We start from the raw sequence: 22838 nt of genomic DNA on the forward strand, positions 1-22838 counted from the left end.
AGAAGGGAAAAGGGCAAAAGGAAAAAAGGGAAAAGCGAACGAGATCCTCGTGATCTCCCACTTTTATATCAAGTATTCATGTGAATGGAATGTTATACACAGTTGGTCAGTTTCTTGCTCACTTGTTTCTTGTTGCCCCTCTCGCGAGATGTCCATCCATGCTTATCAATAAGTTTGCATTCCATTTGCTAGGTTTACCAAAACATGTGTCTGGTTCTCCAGGAAAATGCAGTTAATATGAAGGCTTTAGCTGACAGGTAAATTCACTAAAAGAGAAACTTGTTTTTAGCAAAACCAGGACAATGACATCTACATTTAGATATAAGGAAATAAAAAAATACTGGTGAAAATGCGATCCTGAAGAATATAACAAATTCAGCCGAGAGTTCAGCATTTAGTAAATAGTTTAAAACCAACCAAGAAAATAACAGCAAAAAGACAAGTTCATTGATCTATTGTCATTGTTGAATATCAGTAAAACAAATAGCAGAATTTCTGAACTGTAGAGTTTTTTGAATTTCCAGAATCTCAAGATGACCATATCTGGTCATGTCCTAAACTTTTCTTCTGTAAAATAAAATATCCCAAAGGCTTTCATTTTAAAGAAGTTCAATCGTTGTGGGATTTTTCCTTGGTTATCCAACTATCTTACAAAACAATACTAAAACAATTACATTTGCCAAAATGAAATGCATTTAGAAATTTCCAATATTTTTGATGAAAGAAATACATTCTTCTTATGTATTTTATAGCCCTATAAGGTAGCATTTTTTAACAGAAACCTATCCTGCTCTTCAGGGGTTTTCTCCCCACCTGCTTGTATTCTAAGCAACACTAAACTACAAAATTATTAAAAACCACATTGTTACCAATACACATTGCACTTCAGAGAATAGTTTCACAAGCAGTCAGTACGTATCTTCTGAAATAAAACTACAAAGCAGTTTCAGCTACTGATTTGCTGAGAAGATTCTCCATAATGAAAAATACAACAAAACAAATGATTAAAAATGATCTCCCATCTGCTCCTCGCCGGTGCTGATTTTCACACAAGATTAACAGTGAAGTCTCACCATTTACCTGGAGATGCAGAGCCACATCTCGCACTGCTCTGCGGCAGGCAGCACAAAATGCCTGCAAGCTCAGTCTCGTCTTCTGTCCCACAGATTTCTCAAATATCTGAGGGAAGGAAGAAAAAAGTTCCAGAGGTGAAGTGTCAAAAAAGAAAGAAAAGCATCAAATTGTAAGATTGGGTTAATCCAGTACAAAGCTACAACACTGGAGTGACCCAGACATTTTTACCAGTGGTTCCTCAATTCCGGGCTTTTGTGGGGGCAAAGTTCTGCAGTGCCCAGCCAAGCATGCTGCCTGGGTCAGGGCAGCTCGAGCAATCTCACCTTCATTCAGTGCACACCCATTCTGCAGCTACCAGCTCCGTTTCACATTAAATAAAGACCACGCGTATAGACATTTAGAAACACCTTAGTTACTTTTAAAGCTTCGACAGAAAGCTTCAACTGGAATGAAAACCATCCAGGTACTTAGAAAAGGACACGGTAGGTAGGAGATAGAACACCAGTTCATCCAGACAGGATTTTCAAAGGTTTGGCATCCTTGTGCTTACCAGGGTTTACTTTTGTTGAAGAATAAGCCAGACAAGTTCAGAGATCGTCGACTCCAGAGTGAGCAAAATATTAACAAAGACGTTTTCATATATGAATTCTTCCAATATGAGCTTAAGTTAGCCACCTGCATATACAAAGAGGACATACTTGACCGGAACACCCTCACTTCTAGACTGTGAAGGAAAAAAATTAATGAAAGCTAATGAGTTAAAATATTCTATTGGCTGTATAAGCCTTTTTTTTTTTTTAAATGAATACAGCAGCTTTTCAGTAAAATTCCATCTAAATGAAGTCTCAAATACAAGCAAACTATTTGACTACTGATACGAATTTCTTTAAAGCCCCCCACAAACACTTGTTTTGTTGTTTGTGGCTTTTTGGGAGGTCGGTTTGTTGGTTGTTTTTTAAGATTAACACAGCCACATCACCATGACCTGTATTTTCAGGCAACACACTAGAGGAAACCATTTTAATGAAGATACGGGAGACTCCAGTTTAGGACCCAAAAAATTTGCCACAAAATCTGCAAGAGGACAAGGATGATTAACTGACAATTGAAAGAAGAAACATCTCATTGGCTCAGTGGAATAAGAATAGGGGATTTTCAAACATGAAAAACAAAGAGGCTGACCATAGGTATTAGGAAAAGAGAATTGTCTGTAGGAATAGACAAGTTGCTTCAGTTTATCTCATAGGGGACCATCTAGACTAGCACACCTGATGGAGGCATCAGCCAAGCACGAATAGGCACAGAAACATGTATGGTCACTCCTGATACAGACATATATACCATCAACCCAAGCTTCACATTTCAAAAGAAAAAAAGCTTCCAACTTCTCTCAGTACTTCCCAAAAATCCTACAACTGCCACAAAACGTTGCTGATAGCTCAGGTTTCTGGATTTCTAGATGAAATCATTAACCTTTATAAAAAGATTTTTAAAAAGCTGTGCATCTTAATGCCTTTGCAAAATTATTTTGTTACTGAAACTTATACTGCTTTATGAATGTCAGTATTTTATAGCACTTAACATTTTGAAATTAAAGTCTCCTTACTTTTTTTTCTCTTCTGTTGCAAAGATGATCTCCTTACTTTACTCAAAATGCAAGTAACTATCATATATCATCAATTTTACATCCATCAGTGCCTGAATTCTGCAATCAGATTCATCTGAACCCATTTTTGGTACCCACAGCAAGCCAGTCTCTGAAGTCTGTGGCGGTCGCCCCTCATGAACCAGATTCCTGAGCTGGTTAGGTCACAGTACTGGTCCTCTCATGTCTCAGGCTCTCAGCTGCTATTCACTTACCGCATTAACATCAGTGAGAAAGACTGAAGTGGTATTTTGGGGAGAGGCAAAGATAAAGAATGGATTAGCGAATTAATTGAATTAAATCTGATCCTTTATGAAATTAGTGATACTTCAGCAATTCATTTTTAGTCATTCAATTCACCAGCTACTCCGTATACTTCTTGGCTTGCACACAAAATATATATGTGTTGTTTTTAAAAGTATTGCTGGATATGGCTGTTTCAATTCTTAAATACTGATGCAAACTCATCAGTAGCACATTTTCATACAGAGGTCAAAAATAATCACGCACAAATAATAACATTGTGATGTTTATTATTAGCAGGCAGTAGAATTTATTTTCATGTATCAAAACCTCCTAATTTTTTCAAAAGTATCCTCTTATCTTTAGGATATAGCACCACCCTGTGGCCATATCAAGAAGCAACATTGGAGGGGGGGGAAAGTAAGTACTCATCAAAACAAAGACTGGTGCAAAAAGTTTCAGTTACCCACAGTATTTTCATTACATGCTCCTGTAATGCTAACATAGAAATCACAATTTTCAATCCAATTATGATCAGTGTAATCAGTGAAGATATTGCACAAAGTAAACAATAGCCACAATCATAAGAAAATATTTACTTTGCCAAGATACTAATGGTAAGGAGATAAAATCTTTGTGCAGTATCATTTCCTGGCACTACGTATTCAGGAAAAAAAAGGTTTAAAACTACATACAGTCAAGCCTTCCACTGTACTTGCCAGAATTCTAATACAAGAATGCAACACTTGACTTTATGGGCAGGGATGGGAGAAGTGTTATGATTATCTTTAAAATATACTGATAACAGTTTGATTATGTACCATGCTTTCTAGCTTTCTAGCTATTGTAAAAAACGACCTCTAAAGCCAAGATGATTCCTGATCAAAGGCAAAAAGAGAACAGAAAAGTGAACTCACAGTCAGCACACTTCTGCAATAAGAAAATAAATTAAGAGATTTTATAGAATTGAGTACTCACAGATGACAGATCCCCTTGATTTGTCTTCATTTGCTTGAATCATAAAAAACAGAGTGAATTTAGCAGGCTATCCAGAAGCACCTGCACAGTTTCGTAACCAAGAGCACATATTAGCTCAGATCTCTTAATCTGGATATCACTACACAAAAGAAGAATGTTCTACACAGAGGGAACAAAAAACAGTTACAGAGGAAGCAAAGAACAGTTAGAGAGTCCCTTACCCTTTTATTTTCTCTCTTTTTACTTAAAGAGATTGAGGCAAATTTATATGGATAGAACCAACATGTAGTGAATTTGTATATGCTCAAATGCAAGAATTATTCCATGCTGATTTGCCTCTGACTTTGCTATAAGACAGGGTTAAAAATCAGGAGAAGAAAGCACTGGTTTTACTGTTGTGCCCAAATTTAGTCCAAGCAATACAGAGCCCGAACTTACAGAGCACCAAATAATACTGAACAACACTGAACAATAAATGTAATCATTAACAACGTATTCAAAGACGGTTGGGGGAAGAATTAAAAAAAAAGAAGCCCCAAAAACCATAAACGAGGTATTAAAAAGTAGGGACTATTTAGTTACAGTATTATGATTTCCAAGTCATTACATTTTTAAGGCAAAATTTTATAGTAACAAAACACATAACTAATGTGTACTAAAATAAGGTTATTTACTTAAAAATGATACATTGGACATAATCTGTGTACAGAACAAGCAATTCAAGGTAAACTCAATAAGGCACCTTCTAAAGCAGATGCTGTACAAAATACATTAGTGTGTTACATTTTTAAAAGAGTATTCTACACTTCTGGCATATAACACACACAAGAGTGTGACCATTTGTCTTGTTCCACTCTTCTTCCATAATTTATTTACAGCTTCTCTAGGTTAACTACAATGTTATTTATTCTTCTTGTATACAATATAGTACATTTCATTTTGGGCATGGCATGTCAGAGCACAAATGTCACTAGACGATGTGGGCTTCTGTAATTGCATTCCAAGGTAACATATTACAAAGCAACAATTACATAAGATTTGTTCCAAAATTAGAAGTAACGTGCACTCCAGTTCTGCTCTACCAACCAAGGCTAATTCACCATGGCCCCATAAAGCACCGTATCGTGCACCATTGCCAGCCATTGAGACATCACCCCTATTTGGAATAAAGATTGTGGGTACAGGATAAAGACTTTTGACTTCAGAGGCACTGTCAGAAGAATGAGGAAGTGCTATATCATTTTTATATTTGACAGAAGATGCGTACGTAACTTCCCTTTAAAAACATCTGCAATAGCCAAAGAATGCTTTTTCACTTAATATCTTTGCTTTTCAAACATTTTAGACCATTAAAATACAGTCTGTGAATACAGAGTAGGTGAAATGTATCCAAATTATTCATTTTATAAACACATTCAAATGGTACTTTAGATCAAGGTCTAAAATTTGATTCTAGACTACTATGGAGATAACGTAAAATATTGATTTTACCTTTTAATCGATACCTCAAAAGAGACTAATTGAGAAAATAATTTGAGAAAAGTGATGTGCATTGGGAAAACTGTCAATTTCTTGAGTAAAACTCAGGAAAAATTACATATTGAATAAAACTTGGAATAAACTCAAAATGTAAGCCTACATTTTTCTGTAGGAAAACTTGTTCTTGTAAGTTCTTGGGGAACTTACAAGTTAATCAGGAACACAGAATTGGTTCTTTCAGTTGCTCTAACAGTAAGATTTCTGTAAGTGACTCAAATTATTTTCCACCTAACTGAAACCACATGGAGTAGGTTAAATAAATACAAATCTCCCCTCCATAGATGAGTGTTTAAGAACTTCCAAGGCACAATCTTGATACTCCTCAAGGTTTTTACCAGACTTCTGATTTTTATATTAAAAAAAAGGAAGACAAAAAAATAATGAAAACAAATTTGCCAGTTTTGACCAACAACAAGAGATTAATCACACGCCAACAGAAGAATCCTATTACCCTCCCTGACCTTAAAGGCTTCTGAACTCTACAGTTTTGCATAAAGCAACAGGTGTGCTCTAGAATCTGCACTAAGTAGGTTTAACTATGTAAAAATTAATGGGCTAGCTCTGAGAGAAGCTGGGGTTTTTGGTGTGTGTTTGTGGTTTATGTTTGATTTGGTTTGTTTTGTTTCCTGTGAATGATTGCTAAACGGTCAGTATAGGCATATTTAGGCTGCAAACAGAGAATGACTTTGCATGGAATGTAAATATGTGCTCAAGTGCTTTATGTAACCAGGTACTTCAGCAATCACATTTTTTGGAGTATCAGGGAATCAAGAAATACTAAAGACTTAACAGCTCCTCTTCAGGACAATGACTACTGAATACGCGTTGATACGTATGAGTGTGAACTGAGTAACTGAAGAGCTGATAAATTAAGGTTAAGCTTAAGGCACGAAGATTTTTCTTTTCTATCAAAGGTGATCTCTGCAGCAGCCAGCTTACTTCTGGGTCCAAGTGATGTGTAAATCAATTCAGGTCTTAAGATGTCTACCAAAGATCACCACCCTATTGCCTTGCAAATGCCTAAATGGAGAAGAGGAGACTGAGGGGTGACCTCATTAATGTTTACAGATATATAAAGGGTGAGTGTCACGAGGATGGAGCCAGGCTCTTCTCGGTGACAACCAATGATAGGACAAGGGGTAATGGGTTCAAATTGGAACACAAGAGGTTCCACTTAAATTTGAGAAGAAACTTCTTCTCAGTGAGGGTGACAGACACTGGAACAGGCTGCCCAGGGAGGTTGTGGAGTCTCCTACTCTGGAGACATTCAAAACCCACCTGGATGCGTTCCTGTGTAACCTCATCTGGGTGTTCCTGCTCCAGCAGGGGGATTGGACTGGGTGATCTTTCGAGGTCCCTTCCAATCCCTAACAACCTGTGATTCTGTAAATAATAGAGGAGAAAACTATCGAAATTCACACTTCTGGCAATGGCTTCCTGAAGACTTAAGAAAAAGGAATTAAAAAAAAAGAAGAAAAAAAAAAATCACAAAACAAGTTGACAGCTAATAATGCTGTGGCAACTTCTAAAAGAAACAAAAAAAATAATCTAAAAGGGAATGGGTTAATTTAAATAGACCTCCATGCTCTGAAAGTTTAAGCTAGCAGGGTACCTATATAAAATTTTTTCCTTCTAATTAATAAAAACCCTAGAGAAGGAAAAAATAAAAAGCTTATCCCTTACCTTTTTTGGCTCATACCAAATATTTTCCAACTATCTGTGCAAAAATTATGCATGAAGACATGATTAACAATTTCAAATTCATCTTCTATTTCTTGGCAATGGACGGAGAAATGCTCTTTTAAAAAGCCCTTTATCATGAGGATTGTGGCACAATATCATATATCTCTCGCTGTTTTCAAATAAGTTAAAATCATAGTTGACACACCTGTTAACTTTTCAGCCAGAATACATATTAATACTTAAAGGCATTACTGAACAAAAGTAATGACTTTATTTTTTTAAAAAAAGAAACGTCCCTTGAAATAGCTAGATTTCTATAAAATATGTAGAACTGTTAAATAAAGTCTGTACATCACAATAGTAAATAAAAATACTGCAATCTTTTGCCTGACCATTTACATTATGTGAACTACAGAATTAGAACAAAAAATAACATGTTAGAAGGTTGTAATTGTTCACAAATCACATTAGTTCTGCATTACATTGTTTTCTACTAGTTGTACTTTCAAGGGAAATTTAAACATGTATCAAAACAATCTCCATGTACATATTCTAAGACAACAAATAATCTGGCATAAATCAATCTGAAGTTTTAACCTTTTTTGCTCAATTTTGATATCATTCATAACTTTTTCTTCAAATCTTGACTATGGCATGTGTGTATGTGTGCATGTATCTAATTGAACACATGTACCTAGGACTAGGCTTTTTTATTTACTAAAGCACAAAACACACTGTATAAATAACTTCCCTTTTTAAAGTCATCTAGAACAAGATTTACAGTACAAAGTTATAGGCACTTAAATTATCAAATAGGTTCAATTGTTCCAATACTGTGTGTTCATTCTTGTGATGATTTATGCATTTGAAGCTTCAACTTGACTTATGGTACTATTTTCTAACTTCAAAGTAGAAGTGCCAAAGTTATAAATCAGTAATCCTGCCTTACAGTAACCCCATGGAGGGGTTCTGGTTTTTAACCAACTTGTCTGGATCAGTGAAGAAAAGGAGGGAACTGTAGCTTCCTGTGCATGCCAAATAGTTGGCATCATAGGATCAAATTTTGCAATTAGATTAACTTAGTTTATCTTCACAAATTATTTTTCAACGCCATTCCTTTTAAATGTGCCTAACTAGAACTTAAAACACCCACTGATTTACCTTGTCTCATGTCTTCAATTTCATAACCGTCCACTAGATGGCCCACAGACGTGGCCTCCTGCATTTACATCAGGGCAACCCAGCTAAAAATCTTGTGCACATTCTGGGTCTTATCTTCAACGGTTCACAGCAGTTCTTCTGGTCTTGACCTTTACTGTATTCTCTAATCTTCTGAGTGCCCGGCCTGCACTTCCTGCCTTCCTTCTTTTGTGTCTGTAAATTAGACTTGTTCTCAAGCCTTTCAAAACTATCTTCTGCCTAGTTTTGTCAAATGGTGAAAAAGCATGCTCCTACAGTTGACCGATTCCCTCAAGTACAGAGAAAAGGTTCAGAGCATGACAGACACCTGCCCGTGACTCTCACTAAAACAGAAAGGCAAAACCTATCATCAATGGTCTTTCTGTTAAGATGTGAAGTATCCTACAGCAAAAACGCTGGTTGCATGTGGCGTTGTTAAGATATGCCCAATTTGATAGTCATCCAATTACGGAGCCCACTAGACCACAAGTGTGGCGACCAAAGCAGTTTATACCTCTAAGAGAGGCTGTTTCAAGCTCTCTGCAGACTCAGGTAGGCATTCCTTAAGTTATTAATGGTTCACATTTTTGCAGTTCTCCTTGTGACCAAAATAAGAATAGAAATAAAATTAAAACTGAGATTTTGGAAGATAACTTAATGGCAAAGAGTAAGTTCTGTAGCAAATCTCTGATTGTGGAGCCACAAAATGCACAGAGCCCTGACCATAAAACTTTGTTCATTTAAATGGTTTCTTATCTATTCCAAATGACAGCAAAATAATCCTGGCACACACATAAAGGCATAAGGAACCGTTAAACTGAGCAGTATCACAAACAGACTCATAAACTACAGGCTGTTTCACAAAAACTTAGTATGGATTGACAAGGTTTTATCAGGTAGAAGGCAAAAAAAAGCTTATATTCTCCATCTCTGTTGAATCCATATAGCTTGTTAGGCTTTCACAGAAAGCACTGTAATCTGAACATTCAATTCAGTACCCAGAGTTTTACTGGAGACTCACTAAGTATGACTGAAGTGTCAATGCAGCTCAAACAAAACCAAAATGTGTATTTTATCAAGGCTGTCCATATCCGTAGCATGTACTGTATAGAGGCTCTCAGTATCACAGTCTATGAAGTACTGAAAGATTTGATTAGCAGCCTGTAGAAGTGTGCTGAGAAAATACACTGAATCTCAGTTATTCTCTCTTTCCACACAGGTCTCACCCATGTCTGAGTGAAAAGATCTAGGAGTCCAGCTTTGCTCTCCAATGTCAATTTACTATGTCAAATCTTTACATCTTGTGATTCCACCATCTTGGCAAGTGTCTTCTTGATCCTCAAGGCCGTGAGCCTTGAGGCAGGATTATGAGCCCAGCATTCAGACATCAATTTCAATATTGCTCTTAAACACTGTAAAACAAAAAACAAAGGAACAATATTGTTACAACTGACAGACCTGAGCTATATAACTCTGGTTTGCTGTCAAGCCCAAATTATAGAAAACTCAAGTCCAAATGTGCAACTTCTACATATTCTGCAAAATTGCTGATAGAGAACTATTATAAACAGATCAACTAAAAAAACCACAACCACCACGTCCCAATCCTTTTTCCTCCTCTTCACTGCCTAATATTACAGTAGCTAGAGCAAACGCAAGTATTTCTTTACTTTTGCAAGGATGCATTACCAGAACTTATCACTACAACTCAAGAGTAGCAGTACAAAAAATGGTAGCAATAAGCAGAAAAATTTACATATATATGGCAGAAAACCTGTAGAGAACTTCTTCACTGAAAATGAAGATGTGACAAAAGTTCTTTCAACAGGTGAAAAATAAGATGGAAAATCTGGAAATTCCTAAAAGAAATCAAGGATTTAGGCAAGAAAGGATATGGCATATCCAGCTTGCTATGTGAAATAGTTACATCTTAATCACTGTGTTCAAGCTGTGGCCCTTCAGAAACACATTTAAATTTAATATTTCAGTTGCATCATGGTTTGCCCTGGAATACACCAGGAGAAAACAAAAAAAAGTGAGGAAATCTACAAACACAAAGAAATTGCCTCATATTCCTTATGCCACAAACCAATATGCTATAGACATTAAGACTAATAAAAGAAATACAAAACTTGAAGTTTTAGCTCCAATCAAAACTCTAAAAAATATTCCACTATCTGAAAAGAGGACCTCAGAGTAGCATTCAAATACTTTGATGCTGCTTAAGGGTATCTTTCCCTCAAATCACTGAAAAGTTATATAAAAATATGAGTATTTGGAGACTATTTCAAACATATCTTTCTCCTATTGTTGCTGTGATGTTTTCAGAATATCATATCTGAATGTAGTCCCCTTTTTTTACTCTGTTTTAATACTTACTAAGCTAAAATACACTTCCATATTAATGAACAAACTGGACTCATTTTTCCTTTCAACATACTTACTTCATCACTGTTCCATCTATTTGATACTACTGGGCGTAGGCGCTTGACACACACCACTTCTCTCATGTCCTCATAGGATGGATCACTTGGCACCATGTCATAATATGGCAGCTGATACTCTTCAACAATACCTGAAGATAATTGTGAGACATCAAGAACCATTAAAAAAAACCTTAAATCTATACATCTACTCTCAGACTGCCCTAGCTAGAAGCAAAAACTAACTCAATTTTGTGCCAAGGTAAACCCACCACACTGTTACACTGTGATAAATATCTGAAAATTTCACTATAACAATCAGACATTTACTAGAAAAGCTCCAATATTACGAATATTAAGTTTAATAGCTACAGTAATTCCCTGCATTCCCTTAGATACTCAGTGTAGAATTTGACATCATCTAATCCACTAGAAGCTACAAAGAAACAGGGAGAAAACAAGGTGGAAGAAGAAAACACAAGTAGAGATTCATAAGGTCACGAAAGAAGAGTGAGAGAAAAGGAATGATGAGTCCCGAAATTATGTATAAGGAGAAAACTGAATTACACAAGAAATGCAAGAAAGTATAACAAAATATCTGATCAATTACATTTTAAAAATTTTATTAAAGCACAGGTGAAGAAATACATCTGCATCCCACTCTCATTTCCAAACTAGGCATTTTGCTTTTTGAACAAGGCAAAAAAGCCTGAGATGCTTAATTGCAACAATCAAAAAGGTTTAGTTCAGTGATTTTCAAGCTGTACTCTGAACAGACTATTACCACTGCTTATAAAGAGTGCAAGATTGATGATATAGCAGGCTTGTTACATTATTTCCTGAAGAAGCACTGCTAAAGTGAGACAAAGGCCTGGTAGATTTTATGAAGAATATTTAAAAGTTTACCTCCTGTGACACAACGTCGAGCCATTTCCCAAATGATAAGCCCAAAACTGTAGATGTCAGCCATGATGTATGGTTGGAAATGGTTTTTATTCAGGCTTTCATCTAGGACCTCTGGAGCCATGTAACGTTTCGTTCCCACTCTAGTATTCAAGGGAACATCAACTTCGTTTGTGTCACTATATGAAAATATTAAGAAGTTAGTGAATTGTGGACATGGTATGAAATCTTGTATGATGCACCTGGCTACACTGCAAAGCTCCCCTTTATAAATTAAATTCTTTCTTTTGTTTCCCTCTCAATACTACACTTTAAATACATTGCACCTCCCTGAAAAGATCATCTAGACAAATGATAGTGAGTATGGAAGTTGACAGTTTACAGCTTCTATTACAAGACATTGAAAACGCATATAAAAACTGAATTAAAAACTACTATAAATACTTGTATATTTGGTAACAACTCAGAAAATTATTTGTAAAGGCTTATGCTTTATTTCAGGCTCCATTGTAGCACAAGACAGTTCTCTTGCCCCATTGAACTTTAAAAAGTGAAGTATTCAGTAATACTATCATAGTATTATTTTTTCAATTAAGTTTCAACTCACTTTACATTGTCCAAATTTTCTATGAGACAATTTATAATGATACTACATGACAGCAATTACTATGAGAGGCCAGTTTTGAATAATGAATGAATTCACATCTTCTTCCTTTCCTCTACATAACTACTTCTATTTTCCACAAGAGTCTTCTCATTGTTCATTCAGCAACATATTTTCACCTCGACGTTTACCAGCATTTAAATGAAGATCAGCATTTTGCTCTCAAAACTGAAAGCACGAAACCACATGACTCCATCTTCCTTTTAAGTATGACATCTGGTACATTAAAAAAGTTTTTGCATTCCAGAGGATTTGTTCATCTACCTGTTAAACTTGACTGCAAGACCCAAGTCAGCAATGCAGCAAGTTCCATTTTTCTTTATCAAGATGTTTTTACTCTTCAGGTCCCTGTGTGCAATAGCAGGCTTGCCTTGTGTCCCATAAATTTCTGTGTGTAGATGGCACAGACCACACGCAGCAGAATACGCCAGTTTGAGCAGAGCCCTGTTGTCTAGCGTAGTGCATTTCAGAAAATCGTACAACGATCCATTTTCATGATAATCTGTAATCAAGTAAAGCTGTGTCCAGGAGCCAGTGCCTTTTATATCTGCAGCTATGAAACCTATGAAATATATAAACAAGGTCACAATTTATTTGTACATAAGTTTTTTTGTGCAAGAGTTTTAGTAAGAATTCCTAAAGCTGTATTAACTCAGACTCTATCAAAAGATATCCAAAGATTCCCCTTATGAAAACTAATAATGTAAAAGCTCAGATTTCAACTGCACATGAGGTTACCACTCCAGTCTTTCAGTAAAGAGATTGCAAACACGTTTCCAAGCAAGAACAGCAAGATTCTACCCTTTCATTAACATTTTCGTAGCATACATGAAGGGACACCTATCTGGTTATTCTGTAGAAGCTGCCATATACCCCTCAAGCCACCCATTAAGAACTTTTCTTTCCTTCACCCTCACACAACTGCTTCCTTACCAAGGATGTTTTCATGACGCATCAAAACAGTTTGGTAAATCTCTGTTTCTCTGAACCAACTGGCTTCTTCTGTGGTGAAAAACACTTTCACTGCGACTTTCTCACCCCTCCATTTGCCCATCCACACTTCGCCATACCGCCCTTTTCCAACTTGCCTCACCATCTGAATTTGTTTGGCAATAGTGCGCTGAACCTAGGGAAGAAAGAAAAAATAATAAAAAAATGAGGGAAAAGTGGAGGAGGAAAACCAGCGATTAAATAAAGTACCTGGACAAGCTGCTTCTCAAGCTTGGACTCCTTTGAACTATGATCCCACTGTAAAATCTGTTCTATATTATTTTCCAGTATCCCCATTTCAAACCCAAAACAATTAGATCAGCTCAACTTCTTATTTAATTCAGATGCATTCTCCTGCACTCTGTTTCTATTTTATAGTCATCTCTATCACCGGCCAATGTTTATGCAAATATATAGGATGGCAAAACAAAAACTGTGAACAACTATCAGCCAATAAAAAACAAACCTCTTATCAGACAGCAGACACGAAGAAAAAAAATATCTTTGAGTTAGCTCAATTTGATACTTGTATTATCCATTCGTTGCATTGTTACTTTAATGTCTGTAGGTTCTAATTTTTCTTTAAATTTTGCTGATGCCAAAAGGTTTCCTAACATAAAATCTAATTTTGCACTTCATTTTAGTTAATTATGTGATGATGTGCTTTCACACATCTTTAGTTTGTACTGTACCTTTTATAGTAATTGCATTTAAAATTATTAACATACTGCATGGATAAACTGCTTTGTTCTACGTATTAGGTAAACACCGAACTTCATATTTGATGGAGAGAGGTTTAGAGAAGAAAAAACTTAGTTTATGAATTACCAACAACGGTAGTCCTGATCCACTCCCAGAACTCTGTGACTGGTCAATAAGGTCTTTTAATGACTCCCCAGCTGGAATAAATGCTTCATCTTGTTCCAGGTCACGATTATAACAGTGCCTCTTTGCCATCGTCTTACAGTAATGCCTGCAAAAGTAACAGGAGAAGTTAAGCTGAACTCCAAAACATGTAGTAAACTGAACAAGGAAATAAGTTATTTAAATATGCAAGTTTTCTTAAAAGAAAAAAAATAAGATTTTACTGTACCATTTTTTTCAGAAACGTAACTTACATAGGTTTTTAATATTAAGAAGTAGTTGTAATGCATGTAGAGGCATGTCAGTTTATTATGAGTCAGATGGAAAACCAGTATTTTTAACATTCAGCTCACAGGCTGTGTAACTAGCATAACACTGCTGGTTTTGGTTTAAACTAAGACTGAACCTTGAATCATAGCAAATGAGACTGACACAGGCTCATTTCTGCTGAGACTGGTAGAACAACAATCACCTCCAGCACAAGACTGAAGCTGACAGAAGGCAGCACAGTCTCTTAAACTACACCCACACGAATTGCCGCAGCTCAGCTGGTCAATTACTTAGTTTTGAAACACAACAGAAAGGAAAAACTACAAAACTCATCCTTGCTGCTTTAGGGTCACAAAAGCACTTTAAAAAGGTAAATCTCAGAAGCAGATGGAATGTAACTATTAAAAGTGACTGAAGATGCAAAACCTTAAAAAGAATGAAGACATTCTTGTTTACTGGATGCTATAGCATCAAAGTTCTATGTAGCTTAGAAAACTGTAAATACTTTGTAGCCAGAGGAAAGGATCAAATTCACTTAAGTTCTATGCTTTGAACATTTAATTTTACCTAACAGTGCAAACTGCTAGCCACAGAAATGGGAAATTATATTAGAACAGTTTCACTTCCAATCTATTTTTGTCAGAAATACAAATGATTAAATGAGTACATTTACAAAATAACTGTTCTGTTTCCACTCATTTGGGAAATTAAAACTGTTGCCAAAAAAGAAAGTGCTTTCCTTACTTGTAACAAAAGCAGCTAAATAAGATGATCATGACAATTATGCAGACTGCCATAGAAATCAACACTGCCATCCAACGAATGCTGCCATCAAAAAGTCCATCTATTAAAAAAAAAAGAGGAAAGTTTCCCAAGTCTATTAATCAAACATTTATTGTAAACAGTTTATTTAGGTACGATATTTTCATATACTGTGTAGATGAATGTGCACAAACTGAAACACAGGAGGTTTTGTCTGAACATCAGGAAATACTTCTTCATTATGAGGGCGATCAAACACTGGCTCAAGTTGCCCAAGGAGGTTGTGGAGTCTCCCTCCTTGGAGATAGTCAAATGCACCTGGACATGGTCCTGTGCAACCAGCCCCTGCTTGAGCAGTGGGGTTGGACAGATGAGATCCAGAAGTTCTGTCCAACCCTCAACCAGTCTGTGATTCTGTGGCAGTGCATGGAACCACTTGAAAAACATCAGAAAGGAACAAGACAGCTGATGCATTTATCAGTTCATGGGAAGTTACACAAATTTATAGGGTTTTTTTTAGTATCAAAGTAAGTATTTACAACAGAAAAGCAGAGATCGTTTCATTTGGATGACAACAAAAAAAAGAGGATTTAACTTGAGATTCTGGAGTTGTTGTTTTTGGTTGACCCTTCCCAGTTTCTGCTTAGAAACAGAAATGAAGGATTTATAGCAGTAAGATTCTGAGAAATTAAGCAACAGTTAAAACAGTATGACTTGTCTAGCGATAAATGAGTAAGTGCATGAAAATATCCAGTTATTTTCATTGAGAATAACAGAAAGAGAATGAATTTACAGTACATAATAGTTAATAATGCCAGAATATTTTTTTAATGATACATTCATCATGACAAATGCACAGCAGAGATTAAGAAAACAATTTTTAAAAGAAAAGAGAAAAGGCTGTAGAAACAGAATAAAAACCGATCAAAAGATCACATGCAGATTAAGATGTGAGCAAATTGAAAAAGAGAATGAAAATACCATGAGTGACTGAAAGGAAAAGAATAACTCAGAAGTGGCGGAAAAGGAAAACTGGAAATAAAGAGTATGAAGCATAGTACAAAGCTTCACATCAAAATTACTCAGTAAGGAAAAAAAACAGATCTGTGCAATACTGCAGTCACAATTTGTGCTTATTTTTTTATCTGTTGATCAGGAAGAACAGAATCCACATAGTATTTGTTAGTAGCAGTGTGAACATCTAGGAGCTATTTACCTGTACTATCAAGCGGTGGTAACGTTGGTTGTAAATCCTGATTGCAGAAATCAGTACGACAGCACTCAATTGTTCGCCGTAATTGTGCTTTAGGTGAGTCCTGTTGAAACACAATTGAATAAACGTTCAGATTTTGAAGTGATCAGTTAGGATGGGCACAAGCAATGCTAGTGATACAACCCACCACAGACAAAAGTTTAAGCTACTTTTTTTTAAAAATAAAGCTCAACCTCCCCATTTAATGTATGAGACAACTTCCCAGGGGCACACAACCCCCAGCTAATCTCTTTGGGTGCATACATTCTATGTTCACTTTTTAAAATTTTTTGTGGAACTTTTTTACCTGGTGCACAGAAATAGATGATTCCTACTTTTTTATTTCATATATTGCAAATTTTTTAAGCTTGGTCAAAAGCACTTAATCATAAGTTAAAGAAATACTGCTCCTAAGACAAAAACTCCCAGTTCTTTTAGGAGTTTTTCTCTTGCGCTCATCACAGCAGCACTGCTTACTTCAAAAACATTTTCAGAACACCATATAAAAGATGGAGGGGCACGAAAACTAATCTGAAGATAAGGCGCTAATATAAATACAAGAACAACTTCAAGAGGTCATTGTGACACCTCGGGTCTCATTTGCAGTAACTCTAAATATTCACAGCTGTAACTGAAGCAAACAGTGCGTCCAAGAGACAGTACTACTGACAGCTACATTATATAGGAACTCAAGTCCCAGATTTACATCTGGGTATTCGAAACAGTGATAGCATTTCAGGGGGGTGGCGAGAGCAACCCAGCTGGTGACCACCTCTGCAAGCTCTGTTTCATGTAAGCAATGTGACAAAAGAAAAACCAAAATCCAGTCTTCCAAGGCAATATTCACTTGCCCAGCTAGCACTACACCCCTGTCTTCTAAACAAATCCTTGTGTTATTAACTGTGCTTTCAGTCCAAGTTCTGTAACAGATAAAAAAGTTCTCAAGGCAGCAGTCTGCTTAATTATACCCCTTTAAATCAAAAGCAAGTTATATTCATGCAGTTAATGACATATAACTACCGTAAAAACGGAAAAAAAAGTTATGCATCAGACAGGAGCTCTTGTGTAACTTGTGAAGACAATTCCTTATGATTTTGCTTTTCTCTCAAATGAACTGAAGAAAGCAAAAAATTCCAAACTAAGTAATCAAGAAAGTCTGCATTAAAATACAAACTACTCAGATCAACTAGGTTGACTGTAAAATAGTCTCTTCAACTGTGGATACAGCTGACAGAAGGAAAAGGCAGATGTCCTCTGTTCATTTTTTCAGTGGTTTACAGATAATTGCAGAGAACTCCAACAAGCCAGGATTCTATTCCAATCTTTGCTCAAACACCATTAAGTGTCCTTTCTGTCACTACTCACCCATGATTGTTCACTTCCATTGCCTTCAGTGGTAAATGGCAACATGCGAAAATTCTATGATTGCAGTTGTAAGCTACAGAGGTTTAAATTGCTTATGCTTTTCCCCTTACGTAACCTCCACGGAGATCTTAAATGTTAATAATATCTCATCTTTTTTACCTTGCACTGGAAGTCTGAACCTTCGTACTTCATGCAGCCAGAAGCAAGCGTGGGTTCTCCATGTTCATCTTCCTCAATGATAGCGAAGCAATGCCCATTAGTTCTGGAATAAACACATCAATTGTTCTTGAATAACGTGTTTGTTGTTCAATATGCAGCATTAGTTGACCATGAATAAGAATAATAGAATGCCAATATCCAGAAAAATCCTTCTTTAACGCAGTGGTTACCATATGGTATGAGTATGGCATTTTTAAATAGAACACTGAAGGGATGTTTTCTCCCAAATATTCTGTCTTCTACTTCCTCATCCCACTTCAAGATTTCTCACATCCAATCACGCACGTGCAGTTGTTCAAAAACAACTGAGGGGGTGGAAGCACAGAGATCTGACTACAGTTTTATAGGTTGAAACAAAAATAAAGTTCACTTGTGCCTGTTCTTGAAACTGCAATGATAAACTCCCAAAGAGAAGTGCTAGTATGTGAAAGGTGGCTATTTCAAGATCAAAAGCTCAGCTACATTTTTCCCACATCAGCTCTCTCAAGTATTAAGCCTTTAGGGCAAAACAAACAAACCCCTAAACCTACTTTCTGAAGTTCATAGTAACAAATAGATTACATTATTTTTTTTAAAAAAATGGCACTTTGATTCCAAATTATCTTTTTATACAAATGCTTTGAATTCTGTACTACATGAAAATGACAATAATTTGTGCAAGGAATCTCAAACCAATTTGCAATGGTAGGTCTGTGCTTTCAGTACATGTAAAATTGATATTTTATTAAGTAATTCAATATTTATTCATTCTCTCACCACAGATACTAAGGAAAACAAATCCAGAAATATTTTTTGTTATTTTTTTTTAAATTTAAAATAATGTAAAGAAATGCAGATTTGGGAAACATAATGTCATAAAACACCCCTCACATGAAGACTGCGTAAGTGTTACTAACTCTCTAACAGCTTTATTATCAGAGTATTGATCTCTACAGCCATTAGTTCAGAGGCAAAAAATCAGTAAGGCCTATACTGACTGCATACACTAGAGGGCAATAACAAGCAAAAAATAAATACTAGGGGAATTGAAAGACAAAATACTGCATCATAACTGAACACTTTCTAGGTGCAAAACTATGGTTGTAAAATACTACCTGTGTTGACATTTAAAAAGATAGCAGTGTTTATTCTACCTGCTTGGGTTCCACAAATTCTGTTTCATCTGCCAAGTTACAGATTTAGAGAGGCTTAATATTAGACTGTAATTACAGTAGCAATATTGTCTACTGTGTATCCTTACACTAATCCTTAAGGAAGAAAACATAAGGGCTTTAGAATATGGAACTGCAAATGAAGAGAAAAAAGGAAAAACACGGATATTTTGCAACATGAATAAAACATCTTAAGCAAGCACATAATCAGTGCATCAGTCTATTAGGATTCTTATGCCTCTCTAAGTCCAAACTACCTTCCTGTCTCTGTATGTTCAGAGGCTTTTCTTCTCCCCCCCTGCCTTTCCCTCATATTCTACAACTAGCACGAAGAATTCTCAGTAAAAGGCTATTTTGCTAACATTATCTTTTGACTACTAGGGGGAAAAAAAATATTAGATCAGGCAAGCAGGTGGTCATATCAGAAGGTTTAGATTTGGGTCATTTAATACCCAACTACAGTTACTGAAAGCCTCAGTTCTTAAAGCAGTTGCTGGGGGCAAAATGACTGGTTGCAAAGGGTTCTAAGGTACAGTGAAAGCAGTATTTTTCACATACAGATGACCATGGGTTAACACCTCATGGGTTAAAACCCACAGTGCTCATATCTCCACAGCACCAGTGAATTTCTAATCCATTATGGTCAAGTCACCTGAGAGAACTGCAGTCAGCACTCTAGTTTGCTCTCTCATGAGCGAAAACAAGCACTCTTCAAAGAGGCTCTTCTATCCTGTAGGCAATACTTACATGCATGTGTTATTAATAGCATCATCAGGACAATGTCCTGAGCAGTAGCACTTAAGAAAAGGTAAGGTGTCCTCTGGAGCCAGTGTCACTCCATTTGCTTGTTTCTTTTGGTCAGGATTTGTCTTCATTCCTGTGCCATGAAGCATGCTGTCGAGACTATTTTGACCTGGACATTAAAAAAGAAAAACCAAAACATTTTTGCATCTCTGTGATAACTGTTCAAGAGCTTCACAGGTAAAAAGTGACAATAGCATCGTTATATTAACAAATAATTGAATTATACAAGATACAAGAACCTCCTTTCCCAAGAGTATGGCAGAAATTTCAGTTAATAATTTTATTCTAGGAATACCTAGCTCTAATGTTTTGTATTTTAACAGCAGATCTTCCAACCATAATCAATATAAACAGAAAGAGGGTATTTTCCCTTTTTTGAGTTGGGGCAGAAAAGTAGTTATGTAACTGGTAAGAAATTTTCTAAAGAAAGCCCTTCTCATTCATGTGTTTAGAAAACCAAAATGCTGACCGCTTGATAACCATAACAGTATAATTTTATGCATGACTGAATGTACTTAATATGCAATTTTCTAATTTTCTGAACGGAATCATTTTTTATGGGTTCAGTCTCATAGAAGAGCAGTAATAACTCCAAAATCTCTTGCATTTTTTGATCTCTGTATGCATTAGTACTTCAAAACAGAGCTTAAGCACATCTCGTTTGCAAATTAAATTTCAGTAAATGACATGAACATCCACACAAATGAGCTTTCAGAGAATAAAAATAGGTCTAAATTACATTCCAAGTAACCCTCAAATTCTCAACAGTAGGAGAGCTGGGCATCATTTGTTCTAGTTCATATTAAAGTGCTTTTGTGAATGTAGGCATTCAGAAGAAAAATTCCATCTGTTTTCTTCTTAGCAAAGAACATGCAAAAAACAATACATCAGGAACATTATCTGCCTCGTTTGGAATATGCTTTGTGACCACTATATGAGATGAAAGCATCTTCATCCTCCTCCTCCAGCTTTATCACACATAATTTTACAAACAGAAAAGCTCTGTCTGTCCAGCACCTAACAGTATTCTTGGCTCTAAGTCCTCAAGGCGTGAGCCAAATAATGCTGGAGGAGTTGTGAACACACTACAGCCTGCACTGACACAACTTGCAGGCAAGTCTCTGTGCAAGGCTCAGCGGGCAAGGTAAGAGAACAGCCAGTTAGGACTGACAGAAGCTTCTACAAAACCAGTTACAATTCAAAAAGTGGAGGTACCTTGGTACATCTCAAAAAATATTTTAGTCACAACAAAAATTTCATTTTATCTGAGAATGAAAAAAATTACCAAGAAACTCATGGTGTCTTGTAACAGATTCTTATGGCTTCCTGCCAAACCCACCAAACACTAGCTGTAATGAGAACACTTCTCATGTACCTTGCTTGAAAGATGTGCAGAAAAATTTGATTAAAACCCTGTGCAAATACCACCCTCTGTATCAATCTGTTGTAACATCCACTATATAATTCAACTAAATGTGCAATTAACTGTTTGTGAAATTTGATCTTAGTGTTCTGAAAAAGCAGACTTGCAGATTTCGCTATCTAATTAACACAGCACACCCAGTGCATCGTCCCAATTCAGCAATTTCACTGAAAGCAATGAAACTGTGCTTTTTTTTCAGATACAATTAAGAGTACACCGTAAGAAAGTACAGCACGCCATTTACCTAAACCCTCAAATCAGTTAGCCAGGTTTTATCTGAAATGTAGCTTTCTAACAGAACTTCAGTAATGCCTGAGTTAAATATTCCTGATATGTACAAACTAATAACAAGAAGGTGCTAGAATAACACATTTACCTGTGCAACAGGTATTCCAAATTTCACCAAAAAGAATTTTGCACATACGAAATAGCAGCTCTTCCATCTGTCCTCTCTTTCTACAGATTTCTTCCCAGCATAAATTGAAAGCTCATTTTAATACTGTGCTACAGATGTTACACAAGATTCTGTATTCACATATAAGAGATACTTACCTGCTCAGAGAACAGGTAATTCTACTTAATATTTAAAGGAAGAATGCGAGAAAAAAAAAATCACTTCACCCTTCCATTTTCACTTTCTAAAACTGTAAAGAGAGATCTTATTAAACAGGAGCTTATCTGAGTATCTGGGGAAGGAAGAAAAAGGAAAATGAGACTGTTTGAGATAACTTCAGAAGAAAGTTTAATAGTCTCTGCCTAGATATTATCCCTAACTCGATCTTTTACTGCACTGCTACAATCCAGGCTCAGCATTTCAAGAAATATTAGTGTCTATCTTAAAGATGCTAGGTATGGGGAAGGGAGTTGAATGCAGAAAATGACTTGGCTTCCATCCACCTCAGATGTTAAGACAGCAGATCAAGATACACATGGGGTCACAGGATGTTTCATTGCTGTTTTTCCTGGTTAACAGGTACTGGGTAAACGAACAAGAGTGAATGAAGCACCTGCCTACATGACATCTTGCTTCAAGAACTACCTGACCTTCCTGCATCGGGGCTCTCATTACGCGTCACACCCAGAGCTCCACCTCTCCAATATTCACACTGCTTCATCTTCCTTCTGGGAGCAGGACAGAGAAAGGGAGGATCTTGTGACACTACACTACTTGATGATGTAAATAATGGCTTATTTTCCATGACACATGCAGTTGTCAGCTCTGTGGTGCAGCTAAGAAACATCCATACACAAACCTTACATAACCCTTCAAAGGTATCAGTGCTATGCACTAGTATGCACAGCTTCAAAAGATAAAAGTTTGCACTGAAATTCATAACCCAGAGATTTCAGATACAGCAAAGTTTCTTTTTCTATTATTTCCCACTCTCTACCTGTACACTGCACAAA

The 22838-nt window shown here is 36.3% G+C and overlaps 1 protein-coding gene across 3 annotated transcripts in view; it reads right to left on the bottom strand.

Moving 5' to 3' along the window:
• Nucleotides 1-4593: 4593 nt before the first annotated feature.
• The window catches only part of BMPR1A (bone morphogenetic protein receptor type 1A), an 82007-nt gene continuing 63762 nt past the window's right edge, over nt 4594-22838 (bottom strand). For all 3 annotated transcript variants that reach the window (XM_065067776.1, XM_065067778.1, XM_065067777.1), the window contains 10 exons: nt 19952-20117; nt 17994-18096; nt 16434-16533; nt 15200-15299; nt 14150-14294; nt 13265-13457; nt 12596-12893; nt 11671-11846; nt 10786-10916; nt 4594-9753 (listed from right to left, as the gene is read on the bottom strand). In XM_065067776.1, coding sequence (XP_064923848.1) covers nt 9628-9753; nt 10786-10916; nt 11671-11846; nt 12596-12893; nt 13265-13457; nt 14150-14294; nt 15200-15299; nt 16434-16533; nt 17994-18096; nt 19952-20117 — 1538 coding nt within the window. In that variant the 3' untranslated portion in view covers nt 4594-9627. The remainder of the gene's footprint in view (nt 9754-10785; nt 10917-11670; nt 11847-12595; nt 12894-13264; nt 13458-14149; nt 14295-15199; nt 15300-16433; nt 16534-17993; nt 18097-19951; nt 20118-22838) is intronic.

Source organism: Columba livia, chromosome 6 (assembly GCF_036013475.1).
Source record: "Columba livia isolate bColLiv1 breed racing homer chromosome 6, bColLiv1.pat.W.v2, whole genome shotgun sequence".
Classification (NCBI taxonomy): domain Eukaryota; kingdom Metazoa; phylum Chordata; class Aves; order Columbiformes; family Columbidae; genus Columba; species Columba livia.